General features: G+C 38.1%; 1 protein-coding gene across 10 annotated transcripts in view; it reads left to right on the forward strand.

The window, feature by feature from the left end:
* The window catches only part of LOC123831597 (mediator of RNA polymerase II transcription subunit 18), a 111,532-nt gene that overhangs the window by 52,069 nt on the left and 36,007 nt on the right, over positions 1–23,456 (forward strand). For 2 of the 10 annotated variants that reach the window (XM_045858594.1, XM_045858589.1), the window contains exon 3: positions 19,991–20,291. The exons of the other annotated variants lie outside the window; for them this stretch is intronic. Coding sequence is in view for 1 of the 2 variants with exons in the window: in XM_045858589.1 (XP_045714545.1) it covers positions 20,246–20,291 (46 nt within the window). In the remaining variant the exon portion in view is untranslated. The remainder of the gene's footprint in view (positions 1–19,990; positions 20,292–23,456) is intronic. 10 annotated transcript variants of the gene reach the window in all.

Below are 23,456 nucleotides of genomic sequence, written 5' to 3' on the forward strand. Positions count from 1 at the left end.
GGGAAGGGAGGAAGAAAAACACCAATGTGTGGTTGCCTCTCGTGCACCCCCTAGTGGAGACCTGGCCTGCAACCCAGGCAAGTGCCCTGATGGGGAATCAAACCAGTGACCCTTTCGTTCATAGGTTGGCACTCAATCCACTGAGCCACACCGGCCAGGGCTATTAATTTTTTTTCTCTCCAAGGACATTCTTAAAGCTGGCATTATGCCCTGGCTGGTGTGGCTCATTTGGTTGGTGCGTGATCCAGTAAACCAAGGGGTTGTGGGTTTGCTTCCCAGTCTGGGCATTTGCCTAGGTTGGTCCCTGGTCAGGATGCATATGGGAGGTGACCAATCGATCTTTTTCACATCGATGTTTCCGTCTTTTCTCCCCTCCCCTCTCTAAAATCAGTAAGCATGCCCTGGGGTGAAGTTTTAAAAAAAAAAGCTGGCATTATTTTTACCTTCAGTTATATAATGGTAAAGAATATGAGGCCTGTTACAATTTGGTGTCACTGCCTTAATTTGTGTTTAGTACCAGCGGTTTTGCTCACCGTTGCTTTTGGATCATCAGAGCAAGTGTCAAAATGGTGAAAAAGGCAAATAACTCTTTAGTATTATTAAGTATATAGTTGTACCTCTTGGACTCCTGAAAGGATCTCAGGCATCCCCAGGGATCAATGACCCATACTTTCTTCAGCTTCCTGAGATTCGTAGAGTAGGTAGAAGTCATGAGCAAAGTCAGGACTTAGTCTTGGAAATTGTATTGGGCAGGGCTTCAGTGTGGACCAGACTTGGGACATTTGGCAAAAATATGGTCACAGGGAGTGAGCAGTTCTGTGGCTTTTTCTAAGTTGACTGTGACCTGCCTACAGCTGTAGCATAAAAAATACTTCTGTGGGGTAAAATGAGTGTTCTGAGCTCATTAGGCAGGTGAGTATTTTGAGAAGAAATTCACTGGCATTCAGTCAAGACAGGCTGATGGCCAGGCTTACCTTGGCACTATGTTCTTATCTTTGAAAAGAGGATAAATGGCAGCAGAGATTTTGGTGGTGATGGCCTTTTGTATGTCTCTTGAGTTACACTGCTCCAATCTGGATAGGTGCCCCTCTATGTGTGATACACAGCTGTCGTCCTGGGATCTTCCTGGTTACCTGGCAACTCTGCTTCTCTCCTGTGTTTCCTCTTTTGCTTTCTCAGTCTTAGGTCTTCCTCCTTCTTGATTGTCGACAGTCTCTTGATGTTGGGCTTCCTTGGAATAGTTCTCTAATTTTTGTCTTTTTTCTTTAGCACTACCCCCTGGAAGATTATCTTTATCGTCTGTTAATTTTTTTTTACTATTATGTTTTACTTTCTAGGGGGTCTTTTTTTATATTCTTTGAATGTTTCTTTCATAATATTCTTTTATTGTTTCAACAGATTTTCTTTGTTGCTTTGTCTCTTTTCCCCTAAAGTTACTTTTCCCTGTTTTGACCTTTTTTACATTAGAGTTTTCCTCTGATGTCTAGTAATAGATGTCTGCTCGTGATTAAGAGTGGGAAGCTTTAAATTAGAAGCTTTAAATGCATAGGCTGGTTGCCTTGGGACCTTACTATAGGGTGAACTTTTTGTCCCTGTTGTTGATTAACTTCTCCCTACCAGTCTCATGGACCAAGAAGCAGAGTCTTCCCATCACTGTTTAGATGGGGTGAAGGGGTGAAGAGCGTTGGTGGGGGTTGCTGCATTCAACATTAATTGTGCATATATTCACTTAATTCCCTTCAGTTTTCAGTATATATTCCCACCAACAACTGCCTTTAGTGTCCCCCAGTCCAGAGAACATTTGTTTTGTCCCTTCTAAAAGCAAACCTCCAAAATTCTGCCTGGGTGGGTGTGGAGCAAACATTCAAGGTCATGAAGTGGAGAAGATGGTACAGGGATCAAGCATCTCTTACCCTGAATCTCCTTATTTTCTTCCCTTCCCTTTCATCCCCAGCTTCAAAGAATACAGTGGTAGAATGCAGTAAAAGTATCATTAAACTCCATTGATATATGCATCCAGGTGTTGTTTTTAAGTAATGACTACACTGTACATAAGTGTTAGGGGAAGGAGGGGTTCGGAGAAAATGTGTATACAACTACACTACTGTGATAGCTTGTACCTCACTAACTGACATATGTTGCATTAGTTTTAGGTGGACAACATGATTTGATATTTATAGATTTAAATGATCACAGTAAGTCTAGTTAACATTTGTCATCATACACAGTTACAGGATTTTTTTTCTTGTGATGAGAACTTTTATGATCTATTGTCTTAGCGACTTTCAGATCCCTAATACGGTGTTATTAACTACAGTCGCCATGCTGCTCATTACATTGCCATGACTTAGTTATTTCATAATTGGAAGTTTGCACTTTTGAATCCCTTTACCCATTGCACCCCACCTCACCTCACCTCACCAGTTTCAAAAATCGCTCATTCCCCCTTTGACTTGTTTCTTCCTCCCTTATCAACTGTTTGTGGGTTAACAGCCACTCTCCCCATAGCACACCTGAGGAAAAGTTTCTGAAACCTCGGCATACGGAAACCCCTGAAGGTTTTTTGGTGTGGGACACAATCTGTATGTGTACTAGATTGCCTTCCCAAAACGTTTTACATCTTCTGAAACTTCATTAAGTTTCTGTATTATCCTCCTGTCCACAGACGTGAACACAATTTGTTTAAAAAATTTGGTATGTGTTTGATGAAATATTTAATGAAATCGATTATTAATGTGAATCTCGAATTTGAAACTAGATTATTTATGTGCATGGTGTTCTGGGAACAGATTTACAAGGTAACTTCTCTTGTTGGTTAGAATTTATATCACATAGGAAATGGGAGAAACAGTTTGTTGAGGTGGAAAACAGAAACTGTATCCTAAACAGAGAAAGTCAGTTATTTTCTTTATACTCTGTATCTCAATGTATAAATCATCAGTATGTTATAAAGGAGTTTTTCCTACCTATTCAAGGACATATGTTAAGGAGCCATACTCAGAGTTTGACTTCAAACTTTATGGGAAAAAATATTTTGTGATGTTATGTTGCTACCATCTGAAACTCACATGTGCTAATAACAGTCCTTCCCTCCCTCCTCTTTAAGAACGAAGGACAAAATATGAACTTAATTAGTTTTGAGATCCTTGGGATGTGGGAGAAAAATTCCTCTGGAATTAAACAATGCCAGAAATGATGTTAGTTCTATTTTTCCCCTGTGGTTTTGAGTAGGAATTTAATATAGCTTTGTTATGAACAAAAATATCTTCAGTCATCTTACTTCCTGATAAGACTGTGAACTTAGGGAGGGCAAGATCTTTCTCCTGTTGTGTCCCCCTGCCCCAGTAGGAAGCACACAATGCATATTTGTATGTATTTCTTACTGTGGTTTTAAAATTTTCACATAGGGTAGAACTACCCATCTTAAGAGAAGTAGAGTACATAAAACCCTTGTTTCTGTGAGCTTGAATAACACAGATGTCAATACAATTTTTTTTTTTCTGCCAGTGGAAACAGATGAGCCATAGTACTAGTAAAGCAAGCCTGACAGGCAGTCGTGCTAACATTCTGGGCTGTCTCCCATGTCCTCTCAACACTTTTCATCACTCCTACTACTACTCCCTGCCTAGAAAGCCGAAGCAAGTGTGATATGGTGACTGCATATGTAGACTGGTTTTCATCTGAGCCCTTATCGATGTGTCATGGCTGCTTCATAGGCAATGATTATAAAAATTAAAATTAGGAGAATAAGGAGGGATGGATGGCTTTCACTTATCATTTTGTATGTTTTGCATTTTCAGACTATCCAATGTATTACTTTTATTTTTCAAAATGCGAACAGGAATTTTGTCTGGATTATGTAGCGTTAGGGGCATTTTTGTTTCTTCATTATATTTCTCAGTGTTAAAAATGAAATATATAAAAACTAACTTCTTACCTTGACCAGTGTGGCCCAGTTGGTTGGGCATCATCCCCCAAAGTGAAAGTTCGCCAGTTTGGTTCCCTGTCAGGGCACATGCCTGGGTTACGGCCCAGTCCTCTGTCAAGGTATGTGCTAGAGGCAACCAGTCGATGTTTCTTTCCCTTTTTTCCTACCTTCCCCTCTCTAAGAGTAAATTAAAAAAAAAATCTTTAAAAAATAAATAAAATTAAAGTAACTTCTTAAAGGAAGAGAATAAAAAGCCACAGTTAAAGGGTATTAAATACACTAATGGTCATTCTGTATGTACAGCTTACCTACTATGCCTTTTACATCTTTATTTAATAATGCGTCCTTTTCAAATATAACTCATGCTTTACTCTTCCTATGAGATTCCGCCTACCCTACCAAACTAACACAGTTGACTTACTCCCCATTCATTTATTTGTTCACTAAACACAGACAAATCAGCAAGGCTCTGGAGTCAGACAAACGTGAGTTAAGGTTCCAATTCTCCTATTCTTGGCTGTGTCCTTTTGGGTAAGACATTTACTCTCTGATCTTCAATTTATCTGTAAAATAGGATATGAATTTTGCCTTTGTCACAAGGTTGCTGTAAAAATGAAATGAATTAATGCTTGCAATGTGCTTACAAGCACATAGTAAACATACAGTAGCTATAATACTCTCTCCTGGGCACTAAGGGTATGAACATGAATAAGACATGACTCCTGGTCTTATTGGAGCTTTCAAGTCTGCTTCAAACAGTTACAAGGTGCTCCCTAGGATTCTTTTTTTTTTAATTCAGATTAATTGAGATATAATGTATATACAATAAAATTTATCCTTTTTATGTATATAATTTTATTTTTCACAAACATATAAGGTTGAATGACCACTACCATACTCAAGATATGGAGTATTTCCTTCATCCCCCAAAGTTCACTACCTCCCTTATATAATCAATTTCCTCCCTCTTCCCCCCACCCCTGGAAACCACTTATCTAGGTTCTGTACTTTTTTCTGTAATGTTATATGAGCAGAACTAAATGATATGTAGCCTTTTGCATCTGTTTTTTTTTTTTTTAAGATTTTATTTATTTGGTTTTAGAAAGAGGGAAAGGAAGGGAAAAAAAGAGGGAGAGAAACAGTGATTGGTTGCCTCTCCCATGCCCCCAGTGGCTACCTGGCCCTGGACCCAGGCATGTGCCCTGACCAGGAATCAAACCAGAGATCTTTCTGTTGAGATGAAGCCCAACCCACTGAGCCACACTAGTCAGGGCTGCATCTGGTTTTTTACTTAGCATACTGCTGTTGGGATTCATACATGCTGTTGCATGCTTCACTGGTTCATTCCTTTCATACCTTTTCTAGAATTTCATATAGTTAGAATCGTATTGCATTTAGGGTTCCTTCATGTCTTTTTGTAGCTTCATAGCTCCTTTCTTTTAGCACTGAATAATGTTTCATTAATTGGATATAATACAATTTATTCATTTACCAGATGGTCATCTTAGTTGCTTCCAAATTATGACAGTTATGAATGAAACTACTGTAAACATCTGTGTGTAGGCTTTTGTGTGGACATGCTTTTAGGCATTTGGGTAAATATCAAGGAGTGCAATTATTAGACCATGTGGTAAAAGTAAGTTTAGTTTTGTCAGGAACTACCAGATAATCTTCTATTTTGCATTCCCACAGTAATGAATGAGAGTTCCTGTTACTCTCCATTTGGTTTTGTCATTGTTTTGGATTTTGGCCATGCTTAATAGGTGTGTAGTGGTATCTCATTCTGGTTTCAATATGCAGTTCCCTAATGACTAATGATGTTGAGTAACTTTTCATGTGTTTATTTGCCATCCATAGCTTTTCGTTGATGAAATGTTCAGCTTACTTATTATTTTTAAAAACTGGCTTGTTTTTCTAGCAAATTTTCTTGTGAGAGGTTTTTTTTTTACATAGCCACATACAAGTTTTTTAAAAATAGGTTTATTTATTTATTTATTTATTGAGAAAGAGGAAGGGATGGAGAAAGAGAGGGAGAGAAACATCAGTGTGTGGTTGCCTCTCGTGCACACCCTACTGGGGACCTGGCTGGCAACCCAGGCATGTGCCGTGACTGGGAATCAAGCCAGTGACTCTTTGGTTCATAGGCCAGCACTCAGTCCACTGAGCCACACCAGCCAGGGCTTAGGTCAGTGATTCATTTTGACTTAATTTTTGGATATAGTAAGAAGTTGAAAGTATTTTCTGTTGTCCACTCAATTACTATAGCACCTTTGTTGAGTTCCTGGTGAAATAAGTAATTTTCTAGAAAAATATAATTTACCAAAGCGACTCAAGAAATAAAAATTCCATATAGACTAATAGTCATGGAAGAAAGGTTAAAACTCATCTAAGCTCAGTGGGCTTTATGGGCAATTTCATTCATAGTCTGAAGAAGCACATAATTATAATGCTATATCAAACACAGTAGATCAGAGAAAAATAAAATATATTCATTTATTTTATAAATTAGCAAAATCTTAGTAACTAAAAGCTGACAAAAATGGTACAAAAATAAAATTGACATTTGTCCTATCTCAATACAGTCATAGAAAGTCTACGACTGAAGGTTTGGGGGTTCAATTTCTGTTCAGGACACATGCCTGGGTTGCAGGTTCAGTCCTCATTCGGGACACACATGAAAGGAAACCAGTTGATGTTTTTCTTTTTAATATAAAAAGCATTAAAATTTTTGAAATGTTTATGTTTTAATATTAAGTCATAAGTTAATTCCTTTAATTAAAAGGTGTTTTTCCTCAACATTGCTTAAAATTCAGTTTAAGTATGGTCAGTAGGATTTAAAAGTTAGTAATACAGCCCTGTCTGGTGTGGCTCAGTGGACTGAGTGCCAGCCTGAGAAGCAAGGGGTCTTGGATTTGATTCCCAGTCAGGGCACATGCTTGTGTTTTAGACCAGGTCCCCAGTAGGGGGCGCACAAAAGTCAACCACACATTGTTGTTTCTCTCCCCTCCTTCTCCCTCCTTTCCTCTCTCTAAAAATAAGTAAATAAAAAATGTATTTTTAAAAAGTTGGTAATACATTTCCCATTAGGCAGGGATTCGTTAGTTTCAAAACAGCCTCAGTGGTTGGCTTCTTGCATTTGTTCAGAGTTCTATAATGTCAGTTACCTTTCATGATAGAGCTTTGACTTGACTCAAAGGCAAGATAGTTTTTATAAGATTGCAGTGTGAAACATCAGTTGAGGACAAAACACATGTGTACGTTCACACACCTGTGCACCCCATAATGGAGGCTTCCATTAAAAGAAGGTGATACCAGAAAAAAAAGCTAAACAGAATGGAAATAGGAAATCTATCAGATATAGAGTGCAAAACACTAGTTATAAGTATGCTCAAGGAACTTAGTGAGGACCTCAGCAGTATTAAAACGGTCCAATCAGAAACAAAGGATACACTAATTGAAATAAAGAACAATTTACAGCTATAGCCATAAATTGCATAATAATCTATAGCTACAGCTTACCTTTTTTTTATTGCATAAAAAGACTAAATATTACATTTGACCTGACCATTTAAACATTTTATATATTTAAATTTTTGTATTTAAGTTTTATTTGATTTTATATCTTTTTTCTTCTTTGATCTCCCAATATAATTTAAATGCTGTAAAACAGGTGAGTCTGACTGCTTTCTTTTGCCCATTTTCCCCCCAGAGTCAGTCTTTTCCCTTTCAGTTTAGAAGTTGATAATCAAAAGGCTAGAATAATAAGAACTGTAAAAAATATGTCTTAAATAGTAAAAGAAGGTGGCACCAAAGAAAAAACATTCTTGCTAGGATGAGAAGCTTGGCTTAGTACTATAGGTGTGTGCTTATTTAGTTCTGCTTATAATCTTATAATGTATCCAGGGCAATGGCTTAACATTGGTTACAATGAAGCTTATTTAGTTTTGCTTGAATATTTATTTCATACTTAACTGCATACTCTAACCCCAACCAAAAGGTGAAAAGGTGGATGGATGGACAGATAGATGATTGATTTATTAAATCGCTCAATAAACTGTTGTGGGCATACCACTGTAGCTGTCATGAATGCAAAAAAAAAAAAAAAAAGAATAAAACAGTTTCAGATCTCAAAGAGGTTAAGTCCTATTACTAATGCTAGGCAGAATGAATCAATGCTTTTATACTGATAAAACTAGTTGTGTTGTTGGGATTTCATGCCATGTTATTCAACATGACTTGTGCTTAAGGAAATTATTAAAACAAAATTTGCTTGTATAGCATTTAGTACTTCCTTTTCTATATCTGTGTTCTTTGAACACTTCAGTGGTAATTTCTTTCAGGAGTTTTTGGTTCATTGTTTTTGTTGTGAATCTAACAGGAGATTTGGGTGAACATGGGCAAATGGGGGAAACTAGGGGCTTCCTAACTGCCTTAGGGAGTATAGGTAGAAAATACTTGGTGTTGAAACATACTTGTGCATTGCTAATAATAATGCCTCCAGTTGTAATGTGGGGTAAAGGTGTTGTAAACCTGCATTTCAGTAAATGTGGTTTCTCATGAAACACTGAGGCTGGAGTATATTGTAGATTTAGTTAGAGGAACAGTAGAAATTTATCTGACCCAAATGGCCAACTCTTTTTGATTTTAGACCTTTTATTTATTTTCTAAGAAATTAATTTTAAAATTGATTTTGAGATAGAAGCATCATTCTTGTTGATGATCATACTGGAAATTTTCTGAAATTTTTTTATACCGGAAATGTCAGAGGTGAGCTAAGAGAACAAATGTTTGCTTTTTAATTTTAGCATGGTAATTTTTGGCAATATGCATAACTGTTCTGTGTCTGAATTTTATTTTTATTTAAGTAATATTGGAATACCTCCCAGAGTTTTTATAAGGTTAAAAATAAGTGTCCTTATTTAAGCATCTAGGAAGTATTGTGTGAATCCATTGTATATTTAGATCTATAGTGTAGTAGTTAGGAGTGGAGATTCACATCTAGATGACTTAGATATGAATTCTGCCTTTGCCATTTATTAGCTCTGAACTCCTTGGATAAGTTAACTGCTGTGTAACCCAGTTTTCTCATCAATTAGGATAATAAATGATATCCTTATTATATGTCTGTCATAAGAATTAGATGAGTTGATACATGTAAAACACTTAGAATGAATTCCTGGCATTACAGTGCATGCTCAGTCATGTCTAGCTATTATTCATAGAGAATGAGGAGAAGGAACGGATGAGAAATGGAACTTAGTTTATTTTTTCTAAGTTTTAGCTTCCTCATTATATCTTTTATTAGAGATGTTCATGTATAACAGAGTAGATAATTTTGAATTTGGTATTTTATTTCATTGTGTTCTGATTTTTCTGATGGAAACTTTTATCACTTAGTGAAATGATCAGAAACCAAGAAACAGGAAATGAAGGGGAGAAGAAATAGACCAGAAATCAGCTTTGAGAGATTAAAAACTGGTGGTGCTACTTTAGACCTTGTGTTTCTCTCAGAAGCTAGAAGAAAAGCAGAGCTACTTTTTAAAAATAGGCTTTTTATAAATCTAAAAGCAACTATTATTAAAAGATGGTATTGTTGTTCACATATAGCTACTAGTTTGCAAGATAGTCTCTATTAAGGCCTTTCTTTTTTTTTTCTTTTTTGTCATCAAACTGTCCGGTGATTTATTGTAATGTGTTCATTATTTACAGGCCTGGGTCTTTTTCCCACCACAAATACTTCATAATCTAAAAGGAACACTATATGCTAAATTAGTAAATGGCTTCATTCTCCCTTTGCCTCCTTCCATTTTTTCAAATATTTATTGAATATCCACTGTATGTTGAGCAGTGTGTTATTTGCTGAGGATATAAAGAAAATTTCTGCTTTCAAAGAATGTAGGAGAGACAGATAATTACAATGAAAGTAAATAGATAATAATAAGAGTGATATGTACCCCTGTATGTAGGGGTATATTCAAGGTGACATTGGAGAGCAGAAACGCGCTGCCTAACGCAGTCTTAAGTGTAGAAAAGTAGATGGTCGAAGAAGACTTCCTAGAGGAAGTGACACGCAAACCGGATTTCAAAGGGGCACGAATTCGCTGGGTTAGGGAACGTGGGCGTTCCAGGGAGCTGGAACAGCAGGTGAAGAGGTTGGTCGACCTGGGAGAGTATGCTGCAGTTTAGGAACTCCGAGTGGTTCATTCCGTGGGCCCGAAGACAAGTGCGGAGACTAAACACGGCAGGCATGGGGAATGGTGAGAGAAGAGGCCGGATAGGGAGGTAGGCATTGGGTCAGGTCTTGAAGGATGTTTTTTGTAAGATGAAGGACACTTAAATTTGTGTTACAAAGATCACTGAGGCGCCGCTGTTGAGAATAGGTTAATCAGAACGGGACGAGCTGGAGACAGGTGGGAAGAAACTGTGCGGCTCCAAGCACACACAGGAGGATGTCAGGTTTGAAAACTGTTCCACGAACAGGTTCTGTCAGACCAGTGAGATTTAGAAAAAACTGTTTAAAGATAAGGAGACTTCATGCCCCAAGTGAATAAATCCCAGAAGAATCATTTCAGTCCTTTTCTTTTCAAAACAACACTACAAACTGGTAGTCACCTCTTCCTCGAATTTTATAATAGGTGGTATTCCGAAGGCCTTTGGTGCCTAGGCCTGGGAACAAGGTGAGTATGGATACAGTGTCTAATCGCTAATTAGATACTATTCAATTTAGGGCTTTTCAGTAAGCGAAATTATTTTTAGGCTGAAAAAAATCAAATTTGCATGGAGGGTTTTATTTGGTGACTGCACCCTTTACAGTCTCAGTAGCACTAATAAAGCTGAGCTTTTCGGAAAGGTGAAACTGGGACTGAGCTAGTTAGTGACTTGAGCATAGTCAGATGAGCAGACGCACAAGTCGTCCACGTTTTCTCTCACCTCACTAGCCTGTTTTCCTAACGTGCTAACATTTTTTTTGCTGTTACCGTTTTTAAAACAAGGTTAGAAGCAAGGGTATATATAATCCAAAACATAATTCTCTTGGAATGTAGAAATATTACACATAACTTTTTTTTCATTTGCTTCATCTCCTCAGTGTTAAAAACTGAGGGTTTTGAGAGAAGGGAATGGTACAAAAGAGATGGATATTTCATACATGGAAAACAAAGAATAAAGTACATTTGAATTAATGGCTAGAGCAAATTTAATAGAAACACCCTTCATATAGTATCCTCGGTTCCCTTTTTCTTTTTTAAGATTTTTATTTACTTTTAGAGAGAGGGGAAGGGAAGGAGATAGAGAGGGAGGGAAAAGAAACATCTTTGTGTGAGATCAGTTACCTCTGACACGCCCCCAACCAGGGGCCTGGCCCACAACCCACGCATGTGCCCTGAATAGGAATTGTACCGGTGACCTTTTGATTTGCTGGAGGGCACTCAATCCACTGAGCCACACCAGCCAGGGCATTCTTGATTCTTTTGGAGGAATTACTGTTGACTCATAGTGTAACCAGGTGTTAATTACTGAGAATTCTTATTTAGTAGAAGATGGTTATATTCTCCTTCACATGTACTGGAAAAGAATGTTTCTAACAAGGACATTCCTTGTTAGAAATTTTTGAATAATGTTTATAAACATTATAGCTATTATCAGACATTTATTTTATTCCCATTGGGTATGTGGCTGAGTGTTGGGAATATTTATATTTCTTTCTCATTCACTTAATGTGAAGTTAAGGGCCAGATGAGCTAGAAGGGGTTATGCAAGAGAGGAGGAAGGAGAGAAGTGGCAGTGGCTCAGAGTCATCTCTCTGACTCACCGGCAATGAATGCCACTTTACTGGGGAACAGTACCTGATTTCTGACTGGCTAGTTTCTACGTATCATCGATACCTTCTGGTTCCTTAATAGAGGCCAATTAGGGTTTAGTTTTTATGAATGTATTATGATTTTATAAAATATGTTTTCCTTTAAGACCAGTCACTTTCACTGTAACTACATAAAACCTCCCTTCAGCTCATGAAAAAGTACAATTTTGAGTAGAAAAAATATTATTAAATGTAAGGTGGAGGTTGTTTGATAACAAATGGATATAATTCTCAGTAGATCTGTAAACTGAAATAAAACCATTATTCTTCTGTAGACTTTGAATTGTCATTAATAGTCAAAGACTAACTGACAAAGAAGTAGTAACTCAGTTACTGAAGAGAGAGTATAAATAGCTCAGCAGTTTCTACTGAATAAAAGGAAAGTTTTTTAGCGGTCAAGGTTCCTACAGAGCACACTGCCTTCAGTGGTTGGTGCCATGGAAAATAGATACCGCGTGCTGACGAAATGCGGGGTTAGTGCTTTGAAACACTGTTTTGTTTTACTGAAAGACCTCTGTGTGCTATAAAAATCCGTTAGGTTCAGCATGTCCGATAGAACATTTTGCAGTGATGGAAAGGTCCTATATCCGCACTGTCCAGTGTAGCAGTTGAGCACCTGCAGTGTGGCTGGCACAACTGAGAAATGGAATTGTACACTGTCTACTTAATGTAGACAATAAATATTAATATAAATGTGAATAATCATATGAGCTAGTGACCATAGGATTGGATAGTACTGACCATAGTATTACACATCCTTACATAGTTGAGAACTGAGCAGCACATTTGATAACCATGTCATTAAAAATATACTGTGGTGTAATTAATATTTATTTTTAGTACATTTGGAAATGTTGCTTTTTATTTTACATCGGTTTAGAACTGAAGGAACTATAGTATTAGGAAAATGACAGAAAAAGTTAATTGAGGAGTTTCAGGTCTTTATATATAGTCATCTTCCCAGCGAGGCCCTTCTGCTCACACAGTTTGTGATGCAGCACTGTCTCAGCCCACCCTGTTTCCCTGTCCGAGTCATTGTTTTCCATGCACTTGCCCCCGTCTAACATACTAGAAAGAAGGCGTGGATTTCCCCTCATTACAGTCACTGCCGTGTCCCCGACACTGGAACAATACCTGATGCTTTAGAGGCGTTCAGGAAATATTTGTGCAATGAATAAATGAAGTTTGTGGTCTCTTGATAATAGTAATCCAGTTCATTAAACATCTATTTGGTATTATATGACAAGTATTGAGTCAGATTAATTATGTAAAGTGCATCATGACCACTTTTCTTTTCCATAATAAAACATTCCTTGGCGTCATTATTTGACATAGAACATTATTGATTGTGATTGAATTATTGGTTTGGCTCTGCCATAGAATTTCATAACCAGAGGGAGCTTAACAATAATCCGATTAAACTCTCCGATATTATATAGTGCTTTATATCATTATCATTTCTATCTTCCTCTCCCCCTGCTTTTTCTTTCATCCCCACAAACTAGGAATCTTTTCCCTCAATTATTTGTTTCATATCCTCATTTCTATTCAGCTAATTCTCACTGTCATCTAGGCCTGCTTTTCCCACGGACTCTCCTGCACTCTAAGTAACTTCCCAAATCTCATAAAAATACCCTTTTGTCTTTCTTAACTGAAGCTTTCCTGTTTAATATAATTTCTTAGAACTCTCTCCTCATTTCTAGAAGTATCTCCTAACCCCTAGGGCATCCATGAAAACTTACTGTCTTCAGAACAAAACCTTGTAAGAGAAAGTAAAAAAAGGCAGTGCCAGTTTTCCACCCTAACTTCTTTCATCCCATGAAGCTGAAATTCAGCAGCCCGATCGGCATAATTTTAGTTTCTTTTGCCCATAGACACAGTCTAACAGATTGCAGGCTTCTGAACAGTCACATTATTCCATGCTGTCATATATATCTGTAGCTGCTGTGACATAAAAGCATATCAGAACCACCCTTTTTTCTTAAAAAGTGTGGTGTTTAAACTTAAACACTCATGCCCTCACTGGTGTGGTTCAGTGGGTTAGGCTTCATCCTACAAACTGAAAGGTTGCCTAGTTCGATTCCCAGTCAGGGCACATGCCTGAGGTGTGTGGGGGCCAGGTCCCCAGATGGGGATGTGCAAAAGGTTTCTCTCCCCCTTCTCTCTCTAAAACTAAATAAAATCTTTAAACTTAAACATTCATTTATATAAAGAATCTAAGTGGGCCCTAGCTGGTGTGGCTCATGGATTGAGCGCCAGCCTATGAACTGAAAGGTCATTGGTTTGATTCCCATGTGGGGAACATGCCTGGGTCTCAGGCCAGGTCCCCGGTGCAGGGCATGTGGGAGACAACCGATTGATGTATCTCTTGCACAGTGCTGTTTCTCTCCCCCTCTTTCTCCCTCTCTTCTCCTCTCTTTAAAAGTAAAATAAATAAAATCTTTTAAAAATGAAAAAAAAATCTAATTGGGGTGAGAGGGAGCCAAATATATTAAGCAGCTTCAGTCATCAAAACCTTTAGAGTCTTGCCCTGGCTGGCGTAGCTCAGTGGATTGAGTGTGGGCTGCAAACCAAAGCATTGCAGGTTTGATTCGCAGTCAGGGCACATGCCTGGGTTGCAGGCCACAGCCCCCAGCAACCGCACATTGATGTTTCTCTCTCTCTCTCTTTCTCCCTCCCTTCCCTCTCTAAAAATAAATAAATAAAATCTTTTAAAAAAAGATTGTCTTAAAAACATTTAGAGTCTCTTATTTAATCCTCACAACAACTGTATGAGTAATTATCTCCATTTTACAGATGTAGAAACTGAGGCTCACTTACGTAACTTGTTCAGGGTCACTTAATCAGTAAATGGGAAAGCTAAAATTTTACATAGTTATATGTGACTACAAAGCCGCTGCTTTCTTCCATTGGTAAGCCATGCTGCCTTAGTAAGTGGGGGTGGGCGGGAACAAGAGTTACAGTATTCGATTTATAATAGGAGGCAGGTGTGTTTGGTTTTGTGCATCCAGTGAGCCAGCCACAGAAAGAAACCAGTGTTACTTGGGTGAAGTGGATGATTATCTGGTGATACCAGTAGCCCTGCATTAACTTTAACCTTCACTGTCTCTTTCAGCCTGTTTTTCAGGCTAGTTCACATGAAGTACAAATGTTTTCTTCTGAGTATCTTGAGCGTAACAGTAGTGATTATGTGAAGTTTTATGTAAGTATTCACCCGACAAATTTGTCTCCTTTGAAGATTACTACTTGCAAAGCAGTAGATTCTCAAAAACCATCCTGAGCATGCCATTTTATCCACAAAAGAGAGACCTCACAGCAATCTTAGGATTGTTTGGAATGATAGAATAGTCCACGGTCTCTACATTTTCTTTAGCCTCCATTCGTAGCACTTTTTGTCCTAATGGTCTTTTACTAGATTCTGTGAGCAAAGCTTAAAATTGAAGAGTGCTGTTTCTGCCCATCTGTCTACTCAAGGTTCGTAAATACTTGTTGCATGCCCGCTGTGCACTAAGTTGTGCCGAGAGCTGAGAGTTAAATGATGAACAACACATGGCCCTGCCCAGGAGCCATTTCTAGCCTGTTGGAAAAGTCTGAAGATCACTGTAATTCAGGGAAGGTATGTCCGGTACAATCAGTCGTGACCAGCTCTTTATCTTCCCAGTCATACCTCTTGATGCTTGTTGCTTTTCCTCACCTCATCACATGACTGGCTCTTTCAGTTTTGATCTCACTTCTTTCAAAATATTTTCTCTGATTCTCAGGACAAAGCTCGACAGCCACACCCTGGCAGTCTGTGTTCTTGCAGTGCCTAAGTAGTTACCGCACTGTGTTGTAGATCCTATTTGCTTGGACTGTGAGCATGTTAAGGGCAAAAACTGTTGTTTTTAGCACTAACACATTGATGGGCACATGACCAGCATCAGTAAATCTTCATTGGAATTCTGCTTGGGTGAGAGGCCTATAACGATGGAAGCAACATTTGAGCCAGTTCTTTAAGATTTTATTTATTTATTTTTAGAGAGGGAAGGGAGGGAGGGAGAGAGAGAGAGAGAGAGAGAGAGAGAGAGAGAGAGAGAGAGAGAGAGAGAGAGAGAGAGAGAGAGAGAGAGAAACATCAATGTGCGGTTGCTGGGGGTTATGGCCTGCAACCCAGGCATGTACCCTGGCTGGGAATCGAACCTGGGACACTTTGGTTCCCAGCCTGCGCTCCATCCACTGAGCTACGCCAGCCAGGGCTGAGCCAGTTCTTAAAGGACGAGTAGGAGTGGCCTAGATGGGTCTGGGAAAGAAATTTCAGGCCAAGGGAAAAATATATACAAACAGATGAAACAATGAAGAGCTCCAAGTGACTAGCAAGGCTTTCTACTTTCCACAGGTAAGTATGTTTAGACACAGGTTATTAGTTCTGGGATGTCATTGCCTATAACTCTCCAGAGCCCACTAGATTAGATTAGAATTTCATCATGGGGTAAAGAAGGGGAAACTGCTCCTTCCCCCAGTTGTAAATTCAGAAGTTGAAAATTAGTCTTTTATTTGAATGTATGACCTATTAGTAATTTCTGTTGGTCAGCTTTTTCTGGAGGAAAGTCACTTTTTCGTAACCTCCCACTAGAGTTCACCCTCCTCAAGACACTCGGGCCATAAGAAAGTAGTATGCTGAATTAAGCTTAGAGAAATGTGATTAAAATAGCTAAGAGCTTACTCTTCTAGGTAATCCAGTTTATATTGCTACTTTAAGCATAAATCACATTTAAATGAAAGCCTCATACTCTCCTGATTGATCTTGTAACCTGTTCACTGAAAACATTAAACATATTTTCATGTTAGCATATGATATGATGTGCTTGCCAATGGAAAGTTTTGGAGTTATAAACGTCACTAAAGGTTCTGAGTGCTCAGCTCTTCACTGTCTTTTTATAAGGCCTTGCTTGCTCTTCCCTAAATACATAGGAAGAAATTCATAAGTTTTTATGTACCTCCCCCACTCCTTGAAGCAATAATCTGTGGAGGAAAAATACTCTTAAAAAAAGAGTATCTTTTATTAGGTGACAATTAAGAATAGTGTGTACTTCTTATAAAGTTAAAGTGAGACTTTCCTTTGCATTTCTAAAATATAATGCATGGAAAACTAGAATGACCCTGGCTGGCGTAGCTCAGTGGATTGAGCGCAGGCTGTGAACCAAAGTGTCGCAGGTTCGATTCCCAGTCAGGGTACATGCCATGACCCCCAGCAACCACACATTGATGTTTCTCTCTCTCTCTCTCTCTCTCTCTCTTTCTCCCTCCCTTCCCTCTCTAAAGATAAATAAATAAAATCTTAGAAAAAAAGAAAAAAGAAAACTAGAATGAATTCAAGGCTCTGATTGTTACATTTTAAAGCCATCAGTGGCCCAGTATCTTCCTCTCACCCTGCTTGTCTGCTTTTACTAGTTGTCATAAAGTAAATATCGTTGGTCAAGGAACATTTATTGGCTTGGTGCACAGGCAACAGAATTAGCATTTCTGAGAGATTTAAGTTGCAGGGTATGGACTCCTTGGGAAATGAATATATCTTTAGGAAGCAGGTATTTCCTTGACCATTTTATACAAAAGCTGAAGTGAGACCTAGAGTTAGAATCAGGAGACTTGGGTTTTAGTCCTGGCTCTGAGCAAGGCATTTGGCCTCTTTGACCATCAATTTCCTTTTTCTGTAAAGAGAAGATTGAGCCAGATGATCACTAAGAATCTTGTCATTCTTTTATCTTTAAGTGTTATTGCCACCTTCACAATAACCTAAAGTTAATCTTGAGCCAAGCTATGATGTGCATTTACATTTGATAATAAACAGCAGCTTTGCCAGGATCCATACATCTATCTGTTCTACTCCCATGTGGTCCTGTCAACATAGATTTTGTAGTACTGTTTCTGTGTGTGTGTGTGTGTGTGTGTGTGTGTGTGCGCGCGCGCGCGCGCGCGCCCCCTGATTTAAACTTACTGACAGGCCCTGGCTGGTGTGATTCAGTGGACTGAGTGCTGGCCTGCGAACCAAAGGGTCGCCAGTTCAATTCCCAGTCAGGGCACGGGCCTGGGTTGTGGACCAGGTCCCCAGTAGGGGCCGTGAGAGGCAACCACACATTGATGTTTCTCTCTGTCCTTTTCTCCCTCCCTTCCCCTCTGTCTAAAAATAAATAAATAAACTTATTGACGGTAGTACTTTTGTCTGGACTGCTCTATCTGCGTGATGTGCCTGTACACCAACCGGACTTCCTTCTTGGCCTGCATCTTCTAATTTGCTTTTTGGACTCATGAAACAAATGTCATCCTCTTCCGTTTCTGACTAACCTCTTTGTAATGACTAAGTTTTTTGTCATGTATATCTGGCTCTCTTGACCTGGCCTCTCCTTTCTTGACTTTTTTTTCCCTGTAAGAACCATGATAATTATTGCTTGCATTTATTGAGAGTTTTTCATATGCCAGGCACATTACACAAACGGCTTTTTTAATGTCCATGTCATTTCATCCCTACAATTGCCCTGCACTGTTTAGTGTTGTATTGCCCATTTTACAAATTAGAAAACCAGGGCCCAGAGAGTTAGAGTAACTTACCTAGTCTTACCACCGAGTGACAGATCTGAAATTAAAATTTCAGTTGCCTCCAAAGCTCATTCTGTTAAACAATACACTGTATTATCTTCGTGATGGTGGTGACGATGATGAGTATAATATGTTGAATACCTGCTGGGTGCTGAGCAGTGTATTTGCCACCTTTTGCCTCCCCATTTTATAGTAGTGGAAACTACTATTGCACGTGCTCCACTTTTAGGTTAAAAATCATATAAGTGCCAGGGTTCAAGTGGTATTGGGCAGTCTTCTTACGCTGGAGCATTCTTTCAATGTATTTTTCCTTTTGCTCTCTTTCCCATGTTAATGGTCAGCATCATCATGTTTTTCTGACTACTGCCAGTATTAACAAATGTTGCCTGAGTATTTCTACACATTTCTTACTTACTGGTGCCTTAGCATTATCATTTTTTTATTTGTTATCTTGGCTATTTTGTGTCAAAGCAGTTAATGGGGATAAGATAATGGGGAGAAAGGAGAAAGTGCTAAGGAAAAGCGAAAAGTCCAGTTACTAGAGCTCCTGTGATCTAGTTTGGAAAACAGAGATTTAAACAAAAAGCTCTGCGTTTTGGGTAGCTGTCATTTGTTGAAGGAATATTGGGGCTTTGGCACACTTAAAAACTCAGTGATATAAGACATGGGATTTGGCCTCACTAGCCTCAGTTTTATTATCTGATAATAGGGTAAGTAAGATATTCTTCATAACACATAGTTGTGGTGATGATTAAATGAAACAACCAGTGTAAAATTTCTTAATATAATACTGAAATTGTTAGTCCCCCATTTTACCTTCAAGGGCTTGTGAAATAACCCAGAGTATGTGGCCAAACACTCATAAGTATGGTATGTGTAGCTTTTTTACATATAGAACATTTAGTGTTAGTATGCAAAGGCATGTATGTAAATAAAATTTCATCAAGCTATAGTCTTAATGTTTATGTATTTGCCTATATGTAAATTAGTTATATCTCAGTAAAAATGAAAAATCATAAGGAAGCTGGACTTTTGGTTGCTGCACGTGGTGAGCTGATGTTTCCATGTATTATACCCAGCATGTGGAACTACTCCTTTGTAGTCCCCAAAGCCATGTGGTGGTTATTGAGCTTTAGCTAAAAGAAATATTGTAATATACCTTCTAAATATTTATTTCAAGTTTATATCTTAGTAAGTAAAATTTTCAGAAATATTTATTTTTATTTTTAGAAAAGATATACTCAATCCTAAAATAATGTTTCTAATGGTATTAATTCCTGGTATGTAAATCTCATGCTGCTTCGGGTATGCCACTCACAGGTAGAAAATACAATTTTAGAGCAATCGGAAATGTGAGAACAGTCTGATGCATTTTAGGCAGCCTGTATCAAAAACATACCTTCGAGTGGATGTCTGCTCCCATTAGCCTGCTGCTCGTAACTCTGATGGGTTTTTGTGTGATAAATTTACAAGTTGCTTGGTTGACTCTTGAGCAAGCTCCCTTTCTTCTGGAGAGCAGGAACCAAGCTCAATGTCAGGAAAAGTAGGTGTGGACTTTCAGGGCTGTGCCGCTCAGCAGCTAGAATGTGGTTGGCAGTCTCCTCCCCTTCCTGCACTTCTGCTCTTCACAGTGTGCACCCTGGAATGACAGGCATTCCTGTGTGAAGAGAGCCGACGTGAAGACGTATTTGTAAGAACCACAAGTGCCCAGGCCGGGACAGGGAAAGAGAAACTCCAGCAGATTGACCTCATGCCATTTCCTGATGTTTGGCAGTGACACTGAGAGAGGAGTGCACGTCCCCTCCTTATGTGGATTTATCTTTTAAGAAAAGTTCGCTTTGGTCCAGCACAGTTTGTTGTCGTGAGACACATCAGACAATATAATCATGGGGCAAGCTGATGTCTCCAGACCGGTAAATCCAGATGCAACTGGTGAGTAATAAAAGGCAAAGAAATAAAATCTTGACAGACAAGGCAGATCTACAGGTGAAGTTGAATGTTTTATAGGAATTTGAACGTAAGGATTTTGATGTTTATAACTTTCGGACGTTTATAACTTTGTGAAGAATGAATGAAAACATTATTAGTTATATTTCACTTAATTGTATTCATGTACCACACATAGTTTTGTTTTACTTGGTTCCTTTGGAGTTTTTTAATATAATACTGCTAGGAAACCATCTGTTCATTTCTTGCCTTTGCAGAAAACAGCTACAGAAACTCATACTTAGAATTCAGTGGTGTTTTACTAGTATTTGGCAGGGCTAGGACAATTGATAAATATATGTGGTATAGAACTAGAACTGTTGACTTCTTTAAACAGGACCATTTTAAATAACTGACTTAATTTTTCAACTCAGTTATACAATTTCCAAATAAGTCTCAGACTTTTTCCATTGTGGTGGTTTTCCATTGCTTATGAGGCAACACTTGGGTATAAATATTTCTGAAGTCAGTGCTTTACGTTTGAAGTGTCATCTCAGAGATAGCTGGAGATCAGGCTGATAATTATAAGTGTAGCTCAGAGTTTCAAAGCTTTTAAGTGGAAAGGAAGTCCATTGCTACTGAAGATTCATTTTCTTAAACTTCTGGGTTTTTGGATAAGATGAAGTTGGAAAGATGGGAAAAATGGTTTTAAATGGATGTTCATTAAAGGATTGTTAAATATAAGCAAAGTGGGAGAAATCCTATGAATCATTTCTTGGCATGAATCTAATTTTTAAAAAGATTTATACCTTTTCTTTGACTTAGGGAGCAGCAGAAAACGTACTCAAGTCTAGGCTATTTTTTTGTTTGTTTTTTCCCCCCCAGAAATGAAAAATGTGACTTTGAAGAAAAGTATATAAGAGTAGGAACACAAGTCACACTTCCAAATGTCTCATGATTTAATAAGATTTATTTTCTAAAGGTATGTTTTCTCCTGAGAACTTGCCAGATGAAATTCCTACAAAGCATTTTTTCCTGTTTTGCCAAATCCGAGGCACACGCATCACAGAGCGAATCACTCGCAGCAGACTTTTAACAGTGACGTCAGGGCTCGATTCACTGCGCCTTCCTTGATCACCAGGGCTGGGTCCATACCAAGTTACTGACCCCCTGTTTATTTTTGAAATAAAGTGTTTTTAAAATATTGTAGGTAAAGGTGTAGAAAAAAATATAAAGGATGCCCAGAGGCCAATATCCAGCTTTAGAAACGAACTTAAAACCGATATGTCCCACCCCATCCTACCCCTTTCTCTGTGTCCACATTCCCTTATGATGACATTTTGCTGCTTTGCTCTCAGACGTAACCACTCTCCAGAACTTGGTAGAATTAATTTGGGGCCACTAAATTCTCCAGTGGTATCTACTCCAAAGATTAGTTCTTTATTAACAAATATAATAAGGACCTAAATAATGCTGGGCATTCATCTATGACGTGAAAATGAGAGGTCTTTGAAAAGCAAGAAATGGGTAAGCAGGTATAACTTGATGATGACTGGTGGTATTTATAAAGAATGCCCATCTAACCTCTATATACTATACAAAACATTTCATCTGAGTAAATGAAGTTTGCTATCTTAATGCTTCTTAAAAAAAGTCAGAATCAAATTCATCAATTTTTCTAACTACCAGTATTCCATAATAAGAGACTTATAAAGAAGAAATAGAAATCACTCAGGTACCTAACTAAAATTTTGTGTTTTCTCCAGATTTAATTTGAGGGTTTTATTTCCTATTACCTAGAAAATTTCTAGATGACTATAAGCTATTTTAATGGACAGACTCTGTCCATTATTTGTAATTCAGCATGTAACGTATTTGAGCAAATTAGGAGTGGGTCATGGAGGCATTAACGTTGACAACTCTGAGGACTTACACCATCGTTTTACAGGCTTCTATCAAACATAACAATTTTTAATGAAATTCAAAAAGCATCTCAGTGGGTAAAGTGTCCAAAAAGTCTTACCAAATTCTTTGGAAGAGTATATGTCCAAAGTAGGTTAAGACATAAATAGTTGTTGAGTAATTAAAAAAAAAAACATAAGTAATTTGTTTATGGTTCTAGGCCTATATGATAGTAGTTAGTTTTGAGATTTAAAACCAGTGGTACTACTGCCCTGGTGGGGTGGCTCAGCTATTGAAGAATCGTCCCTGTACACGATTGTGGGGTCAATTACCAGTCAGGGCACATGTCTGGGTTTCGAGTTCCATCACTGTTTGAGGTGCGTGCGGTAGGCAGCTGACTGATGTTTCTCTCACATCGATGTTTCCCTCTCTCCCTAATATCAGTGAACATGTCCTTGAGTGAGGAGTAAAAATGAATGAACAAATCAATGAATGAATGAATAATATAAAATTGATGGTACTAGTTTGGGCAAGCCAAGTGATATAAAATCAGTTCCTGAATATAGTGGATTGATTTATTATTTCCAAGGCACTATATAGGTACAACTCATATCTATATCCTTAATTTTACTTTTTAGTTGAGAATTTAAACTATTAAAAGAAAAAAATCAAAATATTTATAAATTTGTAAGTTCGTCAACTCCCTTGACTTGTGATGGATGTCCAGGGCTGTTAACCAAGAGGAGACTGCTTTCAAACAAATAACTTTTGCCTGAGACTCTTATGCATATTTGAGATGTTGTGTCAGTATCCAGCTGGAGTTTTTACTAGAGGATCTTTCCAATAACTTGTAAACTAATTGAGTATTCTAAAGCTGAGTAGGAATTTATGCTGTGGTGTCCATTCAAGGAAATAAGTGGTTATCCTCAACAGTTCATATTTTTAAAATTATCCTTTACAGAAATATGTCCATAAGAGAAAGTCTGTAGATTTACTCAGATAAAACTTTAAAATAATACTTTGTAGGTTTTTTTCTTTTTAAAAAAGATTTTACTTATTTATTTTTAGATAGAGGGGAAGGAAGGGAGAAAGAGGGAGGGAAACGTTGATATATGAGAGGTTGCCTCTTGCACATGCCCCTGGGCCAGGCCTGCAACCTAGGCATGTGCCCTCATCAGGAATTGAACCTGCACGTTTTCACTTCAATTGATGTTCAACCAACTGTGAGCCATGTTGGTCGGGGCAATACTTTATAGTTCTTTTTCTTTC

This window comes from Phyllostomus hastatus, unplaced genomic scaffold (assembly GCF_019186645.2).
Source record: "Phyllostomus hastatus isolate PE091 unplaced genomic scaffold, TTU_PhHast_1.1 phas_scaffold_182, whole genome shotgun sequence".
Lineage (NCBI taxonomy): Eukaryota > Metazoa > Chordata > Mammalia > Chiroptera > Phyllostomidae > Phyllostomus > Phyllostomus hastatus.